Source organism: Ylistrum balloti, unplaced genomic scaffold (genome assembly GCF_031769215.1).
Source record: "Ylistrum balloti isolate Yb309-2 unplaced genomic scaffold, AGI_CSIRO_Ybal_v1 Utg370246, whole genome shotgun sequence".
Lineage (NCBI taxonomy): Eukaryota > Metazoa > Mollusca > Bivalvia > Pectinida > Pectinidae > Ylistrum > Ylistrum balloti.
The window spans coordinates 514,195-535,470 of NW_026782198.1; the positions used below are offsets into that span (position 1 = coordinate 514,195).

Genomic DNA, 21,276 nt, shown 5'->3' on the forward strand with positions numbered 1-21,276 from the left:
TTTACATGAGCAATGTATACATTGGGCAGTTATTCTCCCTTAAGAAATTTTTAACCAAGGGCAGTAACTCTGTTATTGAAGGGGTCGAGGACCCATAATTTGGTTCACTACACATTCTTTTGATATGATCGATGTACACTCTATGTTTCATGGTCTATGCTTTACTGTGGGCTAAGAACAGACTGACAGACAATGCGGCGATTATGTGCTCACCTGAAAATTTTCAGGGAGAACAAAAACTGTTTTTAAATGCTGTGAATTAACTGCCAAATTATTATCCATTATATTTTAGTATTGTCATTTTTGGAAACAGACTGCTACAGGTTTATCAGTTAAATCATGTTACATTATGTAGGTCGCTTATGAGACCAACACAAATCTGACATCAAAACATTGAAACTCACAAAGGCACTTGAATCATTGATCATGTCTCATTTAAACACTTGAAAGATGTAAATTTCATTCTGCAGAACAGGTACCGAAAAGAAATATCTGGAACAATATTTAATTTTTTTTCTTCATTTTGCAGCAAAATTTGTTAAGTCAGTGTGATTTTTCTGTGTGGGGTATCTTTATTTATACCCTATCCATAAATACTGTAAAATAGTTTATTTTTGCTGGGGATTTATTTTTGGTGATTTTGTGGGTACTCTTAATCCATAAATTCATATGTCCACAAAGAAATAAATGATATTACTGGTTATGTTTTTGGTATAAATGGGGGTATATTTATCCATGAAATCAAACAATCGTGAAATAATGTTTTGAAAAAAATTGAAAATTGAGCCCCACAAAAATATATGATTTTTCAGTATCTTTAAGTATGACCAGAATGGCATTTCACATTCACTTTTCACCATATTCATTCAAGATGAACGGATAAAGAAAAAGGGAAGTAAATGTAAACCAGATCTTTGATGGTAACTTACTGTACCATTTAACAATGATGGGCATACCGAATAATGTTACTGTTCACTACAACAGGTCATTATGTACTATAAAGTTAAATGATAACTGTAACGACAATGAATTATTCATATGTTTATTATACAAAGTTCATATTCCTGTTGTGTTAAAAAAAATAAAACATTACATCGAAAGTTGACAATTATAAAAATTACATTAAAATCTTTCAATAAGATGCCTTTTGTCTCAGGCACTAGCAGTTCAGTGATACATAATTCTTAAAATACCTTTTGCTTTTTGACAAATAAACAAGACACCAGAAAAACAGATTTGTTGAATAATGTTCATAGTGGTTTAGAAACACTATCAATAATATTTTCTGTAATAATAATTCTTAGAATTACTCCATGACACAAAAATCTACTGTTATGTTTGAATAAGTAAAGCATGAAGAATTCTATCTCCCATACATCCTGCCTGGAGTGATAGAAAGAAGAGAAGGAAGGATACAGTATAGACACACGTACTTTTACACTTGCTCACAACACCCACTAAAGATATGGCAGGAGATGGAAGAACAAAACTAAATGCTAAGTGTGTTGGGGAAAGTATTGAATCAGTACTTTAACATTCATCACCTTGTGAGTGGGGGAAAGTCCTGAGTCAGTACACTACCAAAACTAATCTCCCTGTGAGATACAAATCTCTGGCAGTGAAATGGATTTTTCATGTTGGGGGGGGGGGGGGTTTAAATTGAACAAATATTGTTAAAACTGAAATTTTATATTTGAAACTATAGCAGTAATAAATTTAATTTAGATCATTACAGAAAAAAATGTTTAACCTTTCAGAAAAAAATGACACCAGTTTCAATATTTTCATGTTTTTTTAGGATATTTAGGTTATTTTAGGTTTTTAACAGCTGATGACTTAAACCAGATATTTAGAATATTTAAAATGGAAAGTAAAAAAAGTTTGCAAAAAAAAAAGACAGAACAATTGCTTAAAGGGATATAAATCTGCATTTGAAATACAAATCAAACTCTCAAAGTCTTTAAGAGTGTAGTGGAATACATGTAGATATGAGTTTGTTCCAAAGCCATCTCCATCTAGATTCCAATCTGTTCCATGTCCTAGCTTTCCTACCCCATATTTTTGCTGCTCCATTGAAACAGCATAAGATATCATGGACATGCTAACACTCTTGTCATCAGATGTTTTATAATAATACTAATAATAATATTCCAATAACATTCTACAGCTGGAAGCAAATAAAGAATCAAAATTCAAAGTTGTGCCTTCTAAGACATGGTACTGGTGTTCTTTTGTCCCATCATTTCAGTAATTTACAAATTTCACAGAAGGCACCTATTTAAGACAGTTATAGTACATAAAAATATTGCTAGCTATGGGATAAGGTTGCATATATAAGTATTAGCTAATGTATTTTATCATGTATTTATGACTATACATGGTTATGTACTTCAGTGCTCATACAACACACAGTATTGAAGTACAATTCTACTTGATACAAATAAAATAAAGTGCAATAACAAACATAAAAAATTAGTTTTGCAAGAAACGTACATGTACATAATATTTCATAGTTTTGTAAATATAACTGGATACCATCAAAATTACGATTTTTTTTTATCTATGTTGACCTTTTATCAAAGCGAAGCTTATAATGTATTCAGTAAACAAACAACCTTTCCACAACATTCATCATGATCAGTAATTAAGAATAATTAATTATTTAACAGACATAGATAGACATTCTGATTCCTTGTGAATTTAGTCCAAGAAGAAAGTTACTCATAAGAATCTATATTGCACCAGCTAAATTATTTCATCTGTAGAAATTTCATATTATAGAACATTTTTTTCATTACAAGTGTTTATCTAGAATAAATACAAATGAGTTTTTCTATTCTTTTATTAATATCTACTTCAAAAACCCAGCACAGTGTAAATGTTTCAACTGAGAAAATTAAAATCATTCCTCTTGTTTATTTCTATTCTAAACAAAAATCAACTTAAAACATGCAATTTTAACAAGCTTTCTTTACATTAACAACATATAAGTCACATTTTAGATGTGTGCTTTCTGGGGACTATCACACCCTAAAATGTGACTATCAAATTAAACTGAAACAAAATGTCTAGACATTTACTTAAATGAACACATTTCAAGAAGTGAAGTCTTTTGAAAATGTCACATACCCGCCCCCCCCCCCCCCCCCCCAAAAAAAATAAAAATATCCATAAATCAAAAGAAGGAGAAAAAAAAAGAAGCTTGTCCCACTGTGCGTTAATCCCTTCAATTCCAATTCAATGAAAAATAATTTGATGTTGAAGAAAATGTTCTGCCTGATAAAACAAGAAGATCAGGCACAATAAACACATTACTATTAATCCTATCTACTAGATAGAGAAATGGCCCAGCATTGATTCCTGTGTAAATTCATATCCAACTAAACGTAAGAGATTGATTCTCCAAAACTCTATTTACAATGCTGAATTGACATCAGAGACACAAATGGCCAAGGCATAAAGCGATGACTAGACAAGCTACAGAAAAAAGAAGCCTTTTTTCTCTCTCTCTTTTCTAAGATCCTTTTTAGTTTGTTTGCAATGTACACAAAACCCGCACACTTTCTCATATACAATAATACATACTTATATACAACAAAAGGTTATTTATTACACAAGCTTCAAACCAGCATTAAAATATATACAAGTATGCAACAGTATTCCACATAACATTTTAAAATGGAACTCAAAGCTTATTCATTGAGGAATCAACATGGGGCTAAGATGGTAAAGCTATACACATACATTGCATTGAAATAAATAAAATATTTAAATAGAATTACAGAAACTAGGTAGTCACATGTCATAGTATTATTTCAATATTCCATGTTGCTTTACTCCCTAAAGAGTTTAATATTTGCGATCAGAGATTCACAAAAATAATAAATCTGTTCTGAGATTCTTTTGAAAACCTCTTTTGTCTGTGTCCAAGATATCAAAAACGAAAAAAGAAAAATAGGCAAAAGATAAAGTTTCTAGGTTTTATAGCAGATATTATTGGGTTTTTTTTAAAAATAAATCTGATCATACTCTCAATTTTAAAATAAGAAATATATGTAACCTGTTTTTGATTTTGATTGAATGTAACAAGTCTATACAGCTAGATGTGTTTAATACTTGTACGGTTTCGGATTTTCACTGTTTGAAATGGATTTTGAAACTGAAATGATGAGATCGTATTAGCTACAATTAAACACAATAATATCATTGAGTTTTTTTCAGGTATGGATTTTCTTTCTATTTACAATACAGACATGACGCATAGCATGATACATACATCTTAGCATGCACATTTGAAATAATTGAGAAATGAACCAAAGCTTGTGCAATATGCCTTTCATCAAATTAATTAAACTGACAACTCCTAATCAGAAGTCTTGTTATTGGTTTCTTAACTTTGTTTGTTTTTATCATTTCTGTCATTTGAAAACTGAAATGTTTGCAGCCAGTATATACAGTTTAACAGAAACTGCATGGTTTGTAAGGACATACAAAATACAGAACACAATTCTTTCTAATATGTTATCCACTCCAAAATATTCTGGTTAAAAATGCATGTATTACTTCTATATGGAATAAGAAATCAATGGATTATATTCAAAGACAACAAACTATTAATACAAATATCAGAAGAAAACATACTCTCTTGTTCATCGATATTCGGAGAAGAAACTCAATAAAGTGATTGTGAACAACAAGAACTACTGTCTTGTATGCTAATTTTTGCTCCTAGACTAAGCGTTGTGAAGTTACAAGCTACTTACAAAGTATATTTCTGCAAATATGTTTCATTCTAAATAAAAAGCAAAGGAACAGATGAAAATAATTCACTATTTGACCACTTTTCTTCCAAAGCATTTCATCACTAGGAACCCTAGTCTTCAATAATACACATAGATATTTGCAAAATAATTATCACACATTAGACTAAGTAGTCGGCAAACTCATGCATCTTAAACTTGTTGTCTGTCTTTCCTCACAAGCAGAAAATTGCTATCCACTTTTTCATTGCTATTTAGTTTTCTGTAGTAAAATACTTTTGCTCCAGGAAATCAGGCAAGTTTGTCTCAGTCCCTTGACATTGTACTGCACATTGTAACAGCATCATTTCTATACAAATTGATTCATATTACAATGGACATGTATATTTGCTCCTTAACACACTTTCTTACCAGGGCTTGGTAAAATACTACTACGACAGTACGGCCGTGATCTTATCTCTCTCTGCAAGATAAAACAAAAATACTACTTTAGCAAATACGTGCCATATATCACATGAGAGTGAAAATATTTACCCATTGGAAAGTTTTTCACAGTATGTAGTATTCTAATCAAGTTATTTTTTCTCCAATAATAAATTTCTTGCATTAGTATTGTTCAATTCTAATTTTTAAATCCATTTGATTATTTAAATAACACATTGCATTTACATATTTAAACACCTGAAATGAAACATGGCAGAGAAATAAAAATTTTGAAAATTACTGAACTGAATCATATAATGGTATATGTATGATGACAAAATCATTCTGTTTCATTAGTATTCTAAAAATGAACTATCAAATCTTGTAACATCTCAAGAACAACACCAATGAGAAGATGTACTATGTCAGGGCAAATTTCTAGTTATCTTGTTATACACTATGGGCAAAATGTATTAACTTCCTTCATCAGAGACTTTGCTTCGACTGAAAGGAAGCTGTTAAAAGCAGAAATTGTAGCATCAAATTCCCATTTAATGAAAACAGACATACAAAAGAAATCGCAAACCGTCACACCAAAAACTCAGAATACATTTATGGTAGGTTAACAATTATTTCTATCAAAGGGTGAATCACTTATCAATAACAGAAAACTTGTGGTATTAGTACACAGAACACAAGTGAATGAATGGTACAAACTTCAAACTCCTGGTAGTCCCCAGTTGACCCGGTTGATAGTTCTCCTGTATTTGTGAGCGGCTGGAAGCAGCTGCTTACCGTTGTATGACTAAACATGGTGTCGTTTGTTGTCCCGTGATTGTCCTGCACGTTCTTTTCAGACAGTACTTTACGAGCAATACGATTGGATCGTCGACGGGATGCTTTACCTGATTGGATACCAGCAGGAGTCTGAAATAGTCATGAAAGTACAAGTGTACATGGATTATTGAAACACAAAAACTGCGTTTTCATTGCTCGAGTCAGAATAAAAAAGTCTCTGGGACAAAATTACACAGCAGGAAGTAATTTCTCACTGATCATCAAATGATCATGGGCAGGTGTTGGATCTGTTATACATTAATAAACAACACAGTCTAATTGGTCAACTTTCCTTCTCATATTGTTTTTGACTCCATGGGTAACCAAGAAACAAGCCAGTACACAATGGCAGGGTGGCTTTTTTTCCCATTGCAAACTTTAAATTATGCAGCTCACTTCACATGCATTCATACTCTTTAAAAGCCCAGTTACCGATTTTCATTTCTGAATGTTTCCCTTTCCTCAATTTTACAGACATACTGAATAATATTAACAGCACCTCACAGAGAGGGCAATTTACGTACAAGTCAATAAACTTACCAGTTTACTTGTAGAAGCAGGAGGTTTACGGTAAGGGGAGGCAAACACAGTACTATGTTGTATACGGCTGCAGGAGGCAATTCTACTACAGGATCTAGGCGTACGAGTGGTATCGTTTCCCTGAAGAAAAGCAAATTTTTTTTAGATATACTGTCTCCTATACAGGTGTACATTATGTATCTGTTTTCAATGTATATAATTTTAGAATGCAGCATAAAAAAAACATCTGGGATCCAAAATAATGAAGTGTTTTGGATTTCCTGAAAAATCTAAATTAAAGTTTCAAGTCCATAGTTATCACTATAAGTCAGATATTGATTACCTGAAAAATCTTTTGCTTTTTTTTATTAACAGTGCATCAATTAAATCTTAAACTAATATTGAAATATAACACAAAGCCAGTAATGCACTATCACTCATGTGTATGACAACTTAAGATTGAATATGAAGAACACTTGAACATTCAGTTGTAATTTAGACTGTAGTCCTTTGTGTCATAACTGAAAAAATGTGTCACTGTAAAATTCTTAAGTTCTTGTATGCTCTGTATTTCATTTATAATGCTTAAAGAAATAGTACCCTTAAACAGAACAGATGACACAAAACATTACTCAGTTGGTCATTTGGGCCAAATGAGCTAAAAATCAAATGATTTTCAACAATTGTTTTGTGGCTGAAAACAAAAGTGGAGTACAGAACTCTGTATACAAATAATCTTTATCATGCGATTCAATGCCCTGAAGAAGGCAACAAACAATGGTGCAATAAGAACAAAGACAACAAGAGATCTGGAGACATGCAGGGCAAGGCAAACTCTGTAAGCGAACTGAGAAAATATATGTCTATTTTACGTTTTGACTTTTCAGATTTCTGATTTGATTTCTGCAATTGCTGAATGCCCTGCTAATACAGTATTCAATAATTCCAAATTAAATGTACATGAACACAAAGTAAGTCAAAATGGACTGTCACTCAAGAGTTTCACTGTTTTGAAGTTAAAAAAGAATCTCTAATACAACACACATGTTAACAAGTATTTAGCCATGAAGTCAAAACCAAAGTAAGTTGTATATATCAGAGGCACATAAACAGCCGGTTACTGTGATGAACTTGACAAGATTGTGATTTGGGTTGCAAGAATTACAAAGATAGGAGGCTGACTGAAAAGTTTACCTTGGAATTTAAGGACATTTGAACAGACACTCCACCATCATTGAGCTGTGACACAAGACAAAACACAACACATAAACACAAACCTCATCCTACTATCAACATGTAAGGCTCTCGTAACATTTTCTTTTGATTTGAATAATGTCATCTATCTATAGTAGTGTACAGTAATTTTTTTCGCAAGATATATGAATCTACTCTATGCATCAGCACATTAGTCATATATCTTTGTCGGTACATACCGGTACGTAAATGACATATGTACAGACTTAGTAAACAAGAACTGTAAATGTCTCACAATCCCACCTTTGACTCATTAACCAAGTCCAAAAAAGAGAAGAAGAAAAAGAAATAAAAAAGCCCCTTTAGATTTTGCATCAGTCAGTTAAGTTTTTGTCATGTTTGCAAAAATTCAGTGTTTTAACTTTGTGTAGAATGGAATATTACATTTGTTTCTAATTCATATGAGTCTTATCTGAGACACCTAAGGTTTGGTAAATATTTCATATATCTCTAACAAATTTCATTTATAAAAAACCTTCCATTTCTGGACTAGCCCTTAAGACTCTTACAGCTGGGTTCATACAGAAAGTTGCAACAAGTACATTCAAATATATTTTCTACATATTACATGTGAATGAAAACTGTCCATGTAAACTTAAGACGAAAAGTTTGAAAAGCAACTGCAAATTCAGATGAACTTGCATAGTTGCAATGAGTGTAACAATATTTATTGTTAAAAGATTTTGGAGTTTGTTTTGAACTGGTACATGACAGTAAAATTTACTAATTTTTAAAATTACTTCTCACCTTTCTCATCTTGGACGGTGTTTTGCTTGGGGTACCCAGGAAACGCCGTTTGGCAGGAGTGTTAGGTTTACTGCCATAGAACACCTCTTCCTCCATCAACTTAGCCTTGGCTTTATTCTGTAGGAAGTTCATATTTGACATGTTGTTAAAATGACATAGCTTTTGTAAAGTTGCTAAACAAAATTATTAAATTGATTATCTCCTGTTAAGTTTTTTTTCTCTCCTCTTAATCAAATACCCCCTAAAACCTGCAATGACAAGTTATATCTACGATGTTTTTTATTCAAGTTCTGAAATTTCTCAACTGAGGAAGCACCATATCAAATCTTAGGCAGATTCATTTGAGTAATTCTCAAGAAATAATGAAATCAAACTAACAGTTAAAATCCAAGTAACTGATGCCTACCCTATCCTCCTTTTCTTTAATCTTTTCCTTCTGGTATCTGGTCCAACGGCTCTCTATGTAGTCCATAAAACGCTCACCTTCCACCAGAAACTGTTGTTCATGGGTTTTCTCCCATGCAGCAATGTTATCTTTCACCTCCTCCTCTACCTGAACGGAATAAGTCACCATTACAGTATGTCAAGTAGCACTCCGCATTCATTGTTTCTTATTTTTGATTTTTTTTATTCCACTTATTTAGACAATGTATTTTTGAGGAAAATGAAGCTGTATTAGAAGTTAAGATGTCAATAAAATCAATACGAAATCATTTCAAACTTGAAGAAGTAGCACATATTCATAGCTTACTAATTATCAAATCAAAATTGGACAATCTTATCAAAAGGAGTGCTACAATATGTCACTTTAATTTCCAAAGGTTTAACAGAAATCTGCAAATGCATAATTAACACCATCCAAAAGTATATATACCTTGGGCAGTTCCTTAAGGAGTTTCTTCCTGGCTTTCTCCTCTTGAAGAAGATTACCTCCCCTGTTGTTGAATCTGTTTGGGTCACAAGCTTTCCTCTGAAGGAGACAACATATGTATATAGATATATTCATATTCATTACAATAAACTATACAGTAAAGCAACTGTTGCATGTGATTTATTTTAATCAAATTCCTGACAGAAACTTCTTTGTGAAAGATTATGGTCACAACTAACACCAGAAATGATAAACAGTGATTATTGTATAGCATAAAAGTATATCTGTTTAAAAAAAAATTTAATCATCACAAACACCCAACCCTGTTGAGGCACCTGGGTCGGCATTCAAATAACCATTCTATAAAGAAATCATCATGCTTGTTGCACACAGATCAAAATTCTGACCTTCGTTGAATCCAAACAGATATGCAGTTGATAGAATGTTAGAATAAATCAGACTTGTATTGATGATGAAAAGTTTAAAAGTAGCTGCAAAAAAACAGCCGGTTTACAGTGTTTCAAATCTTACAGATAAAAATAAAAAAATCTTCCAAGTTAAAGCTTCTAGAAACTGACAAGTTGGATGACATGTCACTTTCTTATTAATCCCTTACCGTCACTCATCTACCAAAAATATGTTTAATATCACAAGAAAAAAAAGTACCAGGTCGAAAACATAAGTAGTAACTAACCTCAAACTCAAGCATCTGTTTGAAGAGTTCTTCCCAGCGAGCTACATTTTCATACAACTGGCGGTGATTGTCGTACATCTGTCGTACTTTGGCCACCTCCTGATCGTGAATACCTAATAACTCCTCCGTGTAATTGTCTGTTTAATAAGAATAGGTCATCAGTAATAACACTTGAACTTTATATCATTCCAACACTGATTTAGGGTATATTCGGTACTTGGTAAAATATAACACTTGCATGATAAAATAATTTGTTCTCACAATTATGTAACTTGTGTATGTATATCCAATTGAATTATGGTATAACAACAATACATGTATAAAAATTTACTTTGTTGTGATTTTTGGGTAAACCTTGGTTTAGCAGTCACCAGACTCAAGCAGATAATTTCTGTTGTTTCCCTTGGGTGACCTTTTGATACAAGTTTTACTGTATTTGTTTAAAACAATCTCAAGAAGTGTACCAGTAAGACAAGCATACTGACTTTTGCTTTGTCCCCCATCAGCCCCAATCCCATGAGCTATGGAACTGAAATAATTTACAAATTTTCTAAAAGTAATAAAAGTGATCTTGACCTTCACCAAACAACCTTGAAATTGGAACTGATCAAGATATCATACTTTATGTGTGTGAAGTTTGATGAGAATCCCTCAAGGAATGAAGCTGCTAAAACATTGACAAAATTTCACTGATGCAGGATGGACAGATGAAGAGGAAAACTATACCCCCTCCTCTTTTTTCACCAGTAAGGGACAATAAACAAAGTGAGATGGGGCTCCCCTGAATATTATAACCCAACCCCCCAAATATTACTGATCAGGAAGTCACTGATCAGTAATATATGATCATTTGGAAAATATTTTCATTTCCAAAGTGGTCAAGGGTGACATATGAACTTTAACCTTAGCCATGACTACCAAAATTAAGCCAGGAGTATGATGATATGGTGTAAATATAAACCAAATGTTTTCAAGGAATTATGAGATATTTCGTACACAGATGCACCCACTCACTCAAGCACAGACAAGTGATTACTATACCTAGGTGGGAAATATTATTATAGCACCTCTTTTCTACATTTGTTTTTAAGAAACAGATGAGATCTGACATATTTTTTCAAAACCAACATTTTTTTCTGATTACAAATGATCTGTGATATCCATTCTTTCAACCAAATATTCATTGCACCATCTGTTATTTATTGGAGACAAGAAATGTCCTGAGAAAATTGAGGAAGAGAACAAAAAAAATGATGATTTGTACCAGTGATGTGGAAATGTTTGAAGGCAGCTCTCTGCTGCTGACTGCAGTAACATTTATCCCACCACTCCACCAGCTCTCGCCGTGCACCCTCCACAAAACGCTGCATGTGTTCATACTTCAGCTTCTCACATCGAGTGACCTCCTCTTTTAACTTAAAAAAAAAAAAAAAAAAACACCAAGGAGATTTAATTATGCCATTATTATTGCAAAAAAAAAAAAATGTTCCCATACATCCTTATTTTCTTAATATGCAGTAACACAGTGAGAGGATTGTTATGTACTGTAAGTAATGAAAACACTTGAAAATTTAATTTTCAAAATTACCTTTTCCACACAAATTTAATAACTCTTGAAGACAACTGCCAATTGTTATTAAAACTTACAGCCTGCATTACATTAGGCTTGACCCCTTCCTTGCCCTCTGAAAAGGTGGACCGGTCATCACTGGCTAAGCCAAGTCTATCCCATAAGACATGGATTCTCTCCCACAATTTGACTGACTCCTGTTTTAAGTCTTCCAAGAGCTCCTCAAGCTGCAGAGAAATCAGACATACACTCAGACTAAGTAATGTAAAAGACCGAGAAAAGATTCTTTACGGAGACTAAAACTAAGAAACTTGCTTATTTGTTATTTCAACAAAAGTCTGGGCCAGTGTATATATCTCAATTTTACTTACCTCTGTTTTCAGTAATTTTAAGGATTTTAAGTTGTCTTCAGATAATTGAAATGTGTCATCTTCTTCACAGATTACATCCCTTTCAAAGTCTGACTCTGGTGTTCTGTCCATTTCTTGAAACAGTACCACAATTCCTTTCTTGATATTTACAAAGTCTGTAAATCGTTTTGTCTGAAGAGGATAATTATAAAAATAAACTAACTGTTAATTAAGTAATTCAACACAACAACTGCATAAGACTGTTAAATCAATTGATCCATTTTCTTTAGACAACTACCAGTCTACAACTACCACAAATTCCCTTGAAATATAATAGGTGTGACATCTACAACATGGCTTTTTATGTCAAAAACTGAACAGACAGGTGCACAAGGATTTTGTTCTTAATCTGGCTTTAGCACTAGTGACCACAGCTTACCTAGCATTACAGTGATTTTTGGTACTGAAATATTTCAGTTCTGGACTCATACTTTTCCTGTTGGACTCACTCAAATTTTCAGAACCCACTATCTCTCATCGAAACTAGATTTATCAAAACGTTGGCAATGGTGCTCAGGACACATCAGAAAAAAAAACATTTTTTAAAATAACATAGCACATTAGTAGCTTTTTCCCAAACTTGTCCAACCTTTTCTGTTTTGAGAGAGTTGACATGTTTTTTCAGTGCCTCCAACTGTTCTGCACTGGGTGTGGTTCCTGTTGGAATGTAGTATGGAGTTAGACACATAAGGTCACAGAGTTTCTGATCCTCATCTTTCAGAGTCTGTAACACCTGTAGTCTTTCACGTTTATCTGCAGCCAGTGTCTCACATCTCAATTTTAAGTCCTTTTCAAGTTGGAGCATTGACAGACCCACTTTGGCCTGAAAAATGAAATCAAAAATAAGTTTTTTTCAGTCAGTCATCCATATCTTAGTTGCTCAAATTTTGGTTAGAGTTAATCAGTAGTTTGGGAAAATTTTTAAATAATTAAATCGTGTGAGAACATTCTTTTTCTTTTCACAGCTGTTATGTCAGACAGGTATACAGTGTCAAATTTGATTTGGTAATCCTTAATTTTGCAGTTGAAACAGTTTCAACTTTTCAGGAACCACTGATTATTTCTCAATATATTTACAAAAACTTCCAATTATGTTGACACAATCTTTGCAAAGATTTTCTAATAATCACATTATTATCAAATGATCACTGCTACAGACAATAATAGAATATACTTCTGTCTTAGTTTCACCTTATACTCTATTGTATTTTTCTGAAGAGCTTTTTTGCTAATTCCATAGTAATGATTTCACTGGTATAAACGGAGCACTGATTGGTCAGTGTGAGTGATAATGCTGTGTCAGTATACTAATTGGTATGACCATTGTATTTCTCGTCAATCATAGATAATGCAATTGCCCTTGTTTCTGCTGGACTTCCCCTTTTGTTGGTTTTGTTTAAAATTTCAGTGCTAATTTCCATAGTCTAGCTTATCCTTATCCTGTTTTAGTATCAGTATAACAGTAGCCCTATTCCAAGATACTGGGTAACTTCATGTCTCCATAAATAGTGTTAATTAAATCCAAAATAATGTGGTTTATATTATTGGGACATTCATTTAGTATGGTAAATGATAGTCTGTCTATACTGGGAGATGTACATTTCCTCTAGACTGAATGGGATGTTTAGATATGTATCATTTCATCCTGTGTCTATAAGCTTATTTTTAATTTTTGTGGTGTTTTTTTGTTTGTTTTGTTTCTCAATTGGTTGAGCATGAACTCTGATCTTATATATCACTGGCCTGTGATGGGGTTCAGTGCACATGATAATTCCTTTTATTCACTGACCAATTAGTGTCACTATGCAGATGTCTCCTATTACCAAACACAGGTACAATGAGATCTTGGTTGGGGGAGAAAGGATTAAATTCAATCAAATTCACCAAAAGGTGTCTTTAAAAGTTTACATCAACAGGAACAGCATAGAGTGGCACCATATGTTTATGAAAGATGATATTAAGGACATAGTTTTACATAAATTGATAAAACAGGATAAAAAAAAATCACAGATAACAAAGGATCATAGCCTTAGAAAACTTTTAGCTTACTTTGTATTCTGGTACAGACATTTCCTCCGTTAAGATATCTAATTCTCGTCTGTATTTTTCTGTTCGCTGTGAGATTGAATTCTTCAAAGTTTCTTCTTCCTGAACCATTTCATCCAGGAGGTTGCGAAGATGCAACATCACTGTCCCCGATCTTTCCTGTCTCTGTGATTCACATATACCAATCTCACTCCATATTCTGTGTAATTTACACATGGCCACCTCCAAACTCTGAATTAGCTCCTTCTTAACCTTTTCTTTACTGTGTAGATACAATAAAAAATTATCTTAACGATAAAATATCATAGACATTTTTCAAGAGGGCTATGATCGTATGTCGGCAACAAGGATTCAAAATTATATTTCAAATATGTCATCAATATCTGTTCTCTTTCAAATTTATGATATATGAATAACTAAACATGCAATATTCAAAGGTCGTTACTTTTCTATCGAGAAGTGGGTTAGGACAGGTGGGTTACTAGAAAAAATTGTATCACGAACTTATGATTATGTTGTGTGAACGATGTACGAGGATAATAGAATCAGTAAACAAGCGGGCTCGCGAGTGGGTTATGAAATACAATGATCATCGTTAGAATTCGAATTACGTTTTTTCTTCCTTTATAACATTTCTAATTGTTTCTTCCATGACTGAGAACAATAACAACCGTAAGTAAATTTGGTGATTCAAAAAAGCGAGACGGATTCACAAGAGCAGCACACCGGATTTCTCATAAGTCAATCTACTCAATAAACATTTTAAATGTCCACACATTCAATCGAAATGACTCAAGATGCAATACATTGTACTGCTATAACCTATGATTGATACTTACTTGAACGACATCTTAGTTGTTTTCTTTTTATAAATTTCACTCAAAAATATCCGACATGTTTTCCCCCCGATTCAAACTTCGTACACAAACCACGGATTTTGATTGGCTGACCTAAATGTAAGTACGATTTTCATTGGTAGAGTAAGGGAAGTAACTCTGCTATTTTATTTACATGTTAAGACATCACTAATACTCGATTTACCTCCCTTAGGTCTGAAATGCAAATGCATTCATATTATTATTATTAAATAACAACATATTTAGGTTGATATCTATTATGCATCTAAAATCATTAAAACTTTATAATTACATGTACGTATATTTAACAGTAAATAACACAATTTGATAAAATTGATATCAAGGAATTATTAAAAGTGAATCAGTCGATTTTTAAAACAAGGGTGGCATATCCACTACTGCCGTCTCAGCGAGTCAAAGCATATCAAGAACACGGTCACAAACATTGCATTTGTATTAATATAACATACTAATTAATTCAATATTGTACAGTGAATTTGCATTACTGTGGCTATGTTGAATCTATACCTTATGAGATGTGTATGCCTAAATGTGAATGAGACAATTGAACAAATGGATGGGAACGAAAGAAAGTCATTTCATCTTTTTGTAAGATGCAATTAATGTTTATGCCCCCAGTCCGAAAGGTCGTTGACATTTTCAATTTTTGTGTTATCTATTTGTTTGTCTGTTGTTAGCTTTAACCTTGCCCATAACTTTTGCATCGTAAGAGGTAGTGCTTTCATATTTGGCACGTGTCATTGTCAAGACCGTTCTTATTGTATCAATATTTTTGACCATATAAAGTAAATCGTTACCACAATGAAGACATAAGTATCTTTTCACAAAGTGTGCATGCAATCAGCACATGCCTTACACAGTAAACTTACCATAGACGTAACTTTCATGACTCAACATAAAAATAATGCATTTTTGGTTTTTAAAGATTCTTTTGTATTTTCTTAAACGATGCCGGAAAATCAATTTTTATGTTTGAAACTTGCCCAAGTTCCATTGAATTAACCAACGAGATATAGTCGTTGATAAACGCCATTATACGGATTTACTGTCCTGACTATGGTACCAGTGTAGATTCTCTGGCTGTGAACGGTCAATAGTATCATCAAAAGCATGTAATCTGTACAAAGTCAACGGTGTACGAATGTAAATTCGTTTTGTTTTGTTTCAATTAATCAAATCAAACACACACACACCAAATGGTTAAAATAAAAGCCTGTAGATTTCTAAATTAATATTAACATGACCAATGTAAGGACAAATAACAACTGCAGATAATACAATATCTTCTGGACGTACAGGTCTTATTCTCTATTTTAATACTTCATCAAACTGCATTTTGTCACAGCGAAAACCCACTGTTTATGAGTAGAGCAAGTAGAACAACCGGAATCAGTTTGCTCCATTTTATTCATTTGGCGTTTCAGTGGACGATGAACGCATTCTCATCAACAGTCATCTCATAAATACGGCGCATTCTTTCGTTTTGTCGACAAGAAGTTGTGCATGGTCACTATCAATTACCAGCACAAAAGTAAGCTTTGAACTTTCGTGATATGACATGTATCGTCGTTATAAAGAAAACAAGGAATGTATTGCACATAGATACGTTTGAAATTTTTGGAATTCCTTAAAGATTGATGGAATATAAAAAATATCCTTGGCAGAAAAATTGATCATCGTTAATGTGTTTGCCTGTAGCATTTTTGGTTCACTATGACCAAGCATTATTTGGAACTTAGAGAGACTGGTTTCGATTCCTGTCTACTCCAAATGAGCATATACTTCTTCAGTTAATAATGGCTATTCTATTGTTAACTTAAGTGAATTGACATCGTTTTATCTGAAATCTGTTGTTCGGAAAAATGGAGATGTTTACCTACGTATTGGTAGTCATGACATTTCTGTGATTTCATTTATGTAGATAGTTAGTTACTTTCCTCACATTTTCGCTTTTTGCACCCCTGGGACATGTCATGGCAAAATGGAAGGCACAAGCGAAGTAATTTGATTGGTTCCAAGAGAAACAAATATGACCAATCGCACTTTTGAAGATTTAAAGGGGCGACACCCAACTTCAAAGCCATTGCACTATACTGTTATGTGATCTCGAGATTCGTTTGGTGTATCTCAATTTTGCAATGATATGTTGCACAGGTGCAGGAGTATCTAGAACGTTTTTTTCTGTTTCCGCCTCCATATCATCTCCAGAAGTGGACATTTTGTCAATATGCAGATGACACTTTTGAAGATACTTCATCCGCTGTAATTTTTCCTATCCTGCTGATCAGTCAGGCCGACATCTAGTGTTCCGTGATACTCTCTAACTTCACGGACAATTGGAACACATCCATCTCTAACATACATATATGTCAGTCCGACCATTAAAACTGATCTCTGTCCAAACCATTACCGAACGGACAAATGTCTGAAACATATGAAATTTCTTCTTTTAACAAGATATAGGTCCTGGGTTCATTCATGAAGTAGCATGCTTGGGGAATAAGACTTCAAGTTTAGAGGTATTGACTTCACTATACTGACAGAGTCTGAACAGGTTAGCAATTCAGGCCCATTGTTACTCCACCGTATACTCGGATGCTCATGAACAGAGTTATGACCATGCAGTTTTATACCTTGTAAATACAATAACTCCAGTAAATATAAACAGATTTAGTTGAAACTTATTATGCAGCCTTGTAACAAACATCTGGGATGACTTCGACAATGGGACCGATTCGATTCTTGTTTGTAGAGTTATGATTCTTTGACGTTTTATTATTACCTTGGACCTTGTGAACATGGTAATACAAACAGATTTTGATGAAACTTGGTATGTAGTCTAAAAAAATAAGATATCCGACGTGGTGGACAATGGACCGATTCAATAGTAATCTACAGAGTTAAGGCCCTTAGTAATTTTATTTCTATTGGACGTTGTGAACACGATAACTTCTGTAAATATGAACAGATTTTGGTGAAACTTGGTATTTAGTTTTAAACAAAAAAATCTCGGATGAGTTAAACTATGGAACCAATTTGATGTAGCTTAATGTTATATCTCTTTGAAATTCAAGTTGTGTTGGGATTCGTCAGGTGACCGTTTAGGCCCGTGGACCTTTTGTTTAGATGTATCTTTCCACGTTTCTGTATTAGCTCAATTAAATGTACGTGTCTCGATTGTTCGCCCCCCATATCGAATAATGTAGTTTTAAGTTTCAAGGTTTCGTTCTTTTGTGATTAATTACATAAGTGCAGATTATTATGTAATATTTGCAAGCAGTTTCAGTGTCTATCATCTTATACAGTTATCAGAAAAACAAGTCAACGCGAAATTCAAAACCCAAAATAGATGAAACAACGGGCAACACATATACAAAAGAAAGAGTAACAAATCAAAAGAGAGGGGAAAAAACCCAAAACAAAACAAAAAAGCTGTGTGTTCCCGAAGGAAAACTGATTCATCGACTGCACCCATTATATCAGTCTTCGTCAATCTATGTGAGTAATCGCAGACGAGAAGAAGGTTGAAAACAAAACAACCAGGCATGCTTACATCAAAAACATCTAAATTAATGACTTAAAGTTTAATGGAAGGCACATTTTATTTTTGTATATCTCAATAGCATAAATACAATCCTATAGTCTTCATCTTTCTGTACCTCTCGAACCCCTGCGTGGTAAGTTTATCTGTGATCTGTGGACGTCTTTAACCAAACTCGGAAGGAATATTGATCTTAAGATATCGAATCAACTAAGATATATATTTGTTATGGGAAAGCAGGAATGTTACTATGCTGTAATAGATCATTCACGAATAAAATTCACTTTTATTCGAGGGTTTTATACTCCTGACTTACATAATGACTTTCAGATGTCATCAACAAGATGACATTTCTGATTAGAATTACTTAAACAGAAGTAATTTTATGAACTTTTAAGCATTGATATTTAATGTAATTTGCGTAAGTTAGGATATCATTCATTAGCTCCAAATATCAGGTAGGCCATAAAGGCCAACTTTGAAAGTTCATTTTTGTTTGAAAGCAAACTCTTTCGTATAAGAAATTAGAGTATCATTCCATACTGCAACCATTTATTTAAAGCTTTAGCATTTTCTACGTTTTCAAAAATATCAAAAGCCAATATTGACATGCTCAAACGCTTTTAAGCCATTTTCCTTGTTCGATATTGTTAATGCAATAGTTTCCATTGATATTGTTTGGTTATTCAGTATGGCGTCTTACTACTCTGATATTATCCAACAGTTACCGACAAAAGTTAGATCTTATTCTTCAAATGCAGTTACATGTATTATTTTCCTTCACGTTATTCTATAAAAGGTCAGGGAGTATTTTTTTTCACAAATTTCGATTTCCAAAGATTTTTTCCTTAATGCAGATATCTGCCATTCCAAAATTAAAAAAATTAATTCTGTTGCATTTAGTTTAAAGTTACAGCCGTAAAGCAACTAAGCTATTATCCAAAATACCATGAAAACAGCCATAGTTACCGTTTTCAGCCTACTACATCATTTCATGGATAGTTGAATTTTACAATTGAGTAAAGATCCAATTTACAGTAAATTAGTTTCACGGGTTTAGAACAATAAGCGGAATACTTTTTTGCGGTGTTTACCGTCTAGAAAATACATGCATCTAAAAAATGTTGACGGCCTAAATTACATCGAAAGGACACTTCCTCTGCCAAGACAAGTGGTACCGTTGACAATTTTGTTCTTTATGGTAATTGTAATTCTTTAATGAAACTTACACTAAAAAGTATCCGCTATACTTCTGATTTCTTTAACATTGTGTGCATGCGCTCGAAACATATGCTCTTCATTTGTAATAAATATGCAAACATACATAGAAGATCTTATGGGTTTTATTTCATAAAATCTCATATGAAATGAACTAATTGATTTAAGATGATTTCTATCATATAGCACAGAAAAATTGATTTTGTCAGGTTGTAAAGTAAAAAAACTTGAATGGAAAAATCAAACGCCATTTTCGGCGTAACGCCTTTGCTCATATTAAGACATCGAAATAATTTTCTGACCGCCATTGAAAAACGCTCCAGGGTATTGTACATTAGTGACATGTTCCCGGATGCTACACCTTGGCTTTTCTAATGCTATTTCCCCTGGTCTTGTGCATAGTCGATAACTTATGCTTTTCATGTGATCCTCTAAGCACACTCTTTGATAAATTTCTCTCCCTCGGATCCCCCCTCCTCTCCCAATAGAATGGAAGACTGCAAATATAGATCTTGTGCACAAAAACGAGCTATTTCCTAACATGGTCAGAAAAGTATCATTAACGGAATGTTTTCTTAGTAACGACTTTTGTCAGGGTTCGATATCGGACCTCATTTTTATATTACTTGTAATATGTCGCTTAGCGGCGATAACGCACTCGCGATTAATTTCTGAGTGGCAGGCGTTCGATTCCTCGGATACTCCGGTTTCATCACACACCAAAACACCTTTCAATACAGTAATCAATAATGATTAATACAAACTTAAGAATTTTTTCGTAATTGTAAAATGAATAAAGTTAGTAAGCATCTAGGTCTCAGCCTATCAGAATCTATCGGTTGGACCAATAATATTGACTTTGAAATATTACAGATTACGCTATAAATATCTAACAGGAAATTAAATGCAGACAAAGTGTAAGTCGTATTTGTCTTCAGGCTATGACAATAACAGCATTGTCAGGTATAATCTTGTGGTACCTCAACCTGACGTGTTAGAAGAGCAAGCTGGCTTCCTCTAAATCAGAGACATATATAACACACGTCTCTGTCTAAATCAAAGTTGCAAAAATTACAAAATCTTCATCATCAACGCAACAACGGCCACAGTGATCAGTAAGGAGTTTCACGGGTCAATTGCAAATATCAGAAAGTAGTTCATGCAGAGACGAAAGAAACGTGCGACGAATTTTACCAGACCACAAACTTCCAGTCTTTAATCACAGCGGTGCAGTAGCAGACTGTCAGATTCATCAAGAAAATTAAAGACGGGATACAGTTAACTTTGAAATTTGATTATATTTTATGATATTTTCAGCAACATTACACATATATGTATATAAAATATAGGATGTGAAAACAAGCCAAAGCTTATTACAGAGACTTGTAAATGTAGAGGTTGAGAGTACAGATCGCCTTACTAGCCATGGCAAGTGGAAATTTTTCTTTTTGGCGAACGGAATGGTGTCCGGCTTAAGACCGAAGGATCGCTAGTCGAACCCCACCGAG

At 33.4% G+C, this 21,276-nt stretch overlaps 1 protein-coding gene across 2 annotated transcripts; it reads right to left on the minus strand.

The window, feature by feature from the left end:
* Positions 1 to 4,648: 4,648 nt before the first annotated feature.
* LOC132552382 (protein regulator of cytokinesis 1-like) lies at positions 4,649 to 14,991 on the minus strand. Of its 2 annotated transcripts, none has more exons than XM_060216550.1 (14): positions 14,971 to 14,991; positions 14,135 to 14,393; positions 12,675 to 12,908; positions 12,047 to 12,217; positions 11,753 to 11,902; positions 11,370 to 11,520; positions 10,106 to 10,242; positions 9,415 to 9,510; positions 8,947 to 9,093; positions 8,541 to 8,657; positions 7,734 to 7,778; positions 6,561 to 6,680; positions 5,979 to 6,110; positions 4,649 to 5,223 (listed from the first exon to the last, which is right to left on the minus strand). In XM_060216550.1, exons 1-14 carry the CDS (start codon positions 14,979 to 14,981, stop codon positions 5,155 to 5,157), a joined length of 1,839 nt encoding a protein of 612 aa, XP_060072533.1. In that variant the 5' UTR covers positions 14,982 to 14,991; the 3' UTR covers positions 4,649 to 5,154. The 2 variants fall into 2 exon arrangements, with proteins under 2 accessions (XP_060072533.1, XP_060072532.1); XM_060216549.1 differs by having other exon boundaries at positions 5,901 to 6,110.
* Between the last annotated feature and the right edge of the window lie 6,285 nt (positions 14,992 to 21,276).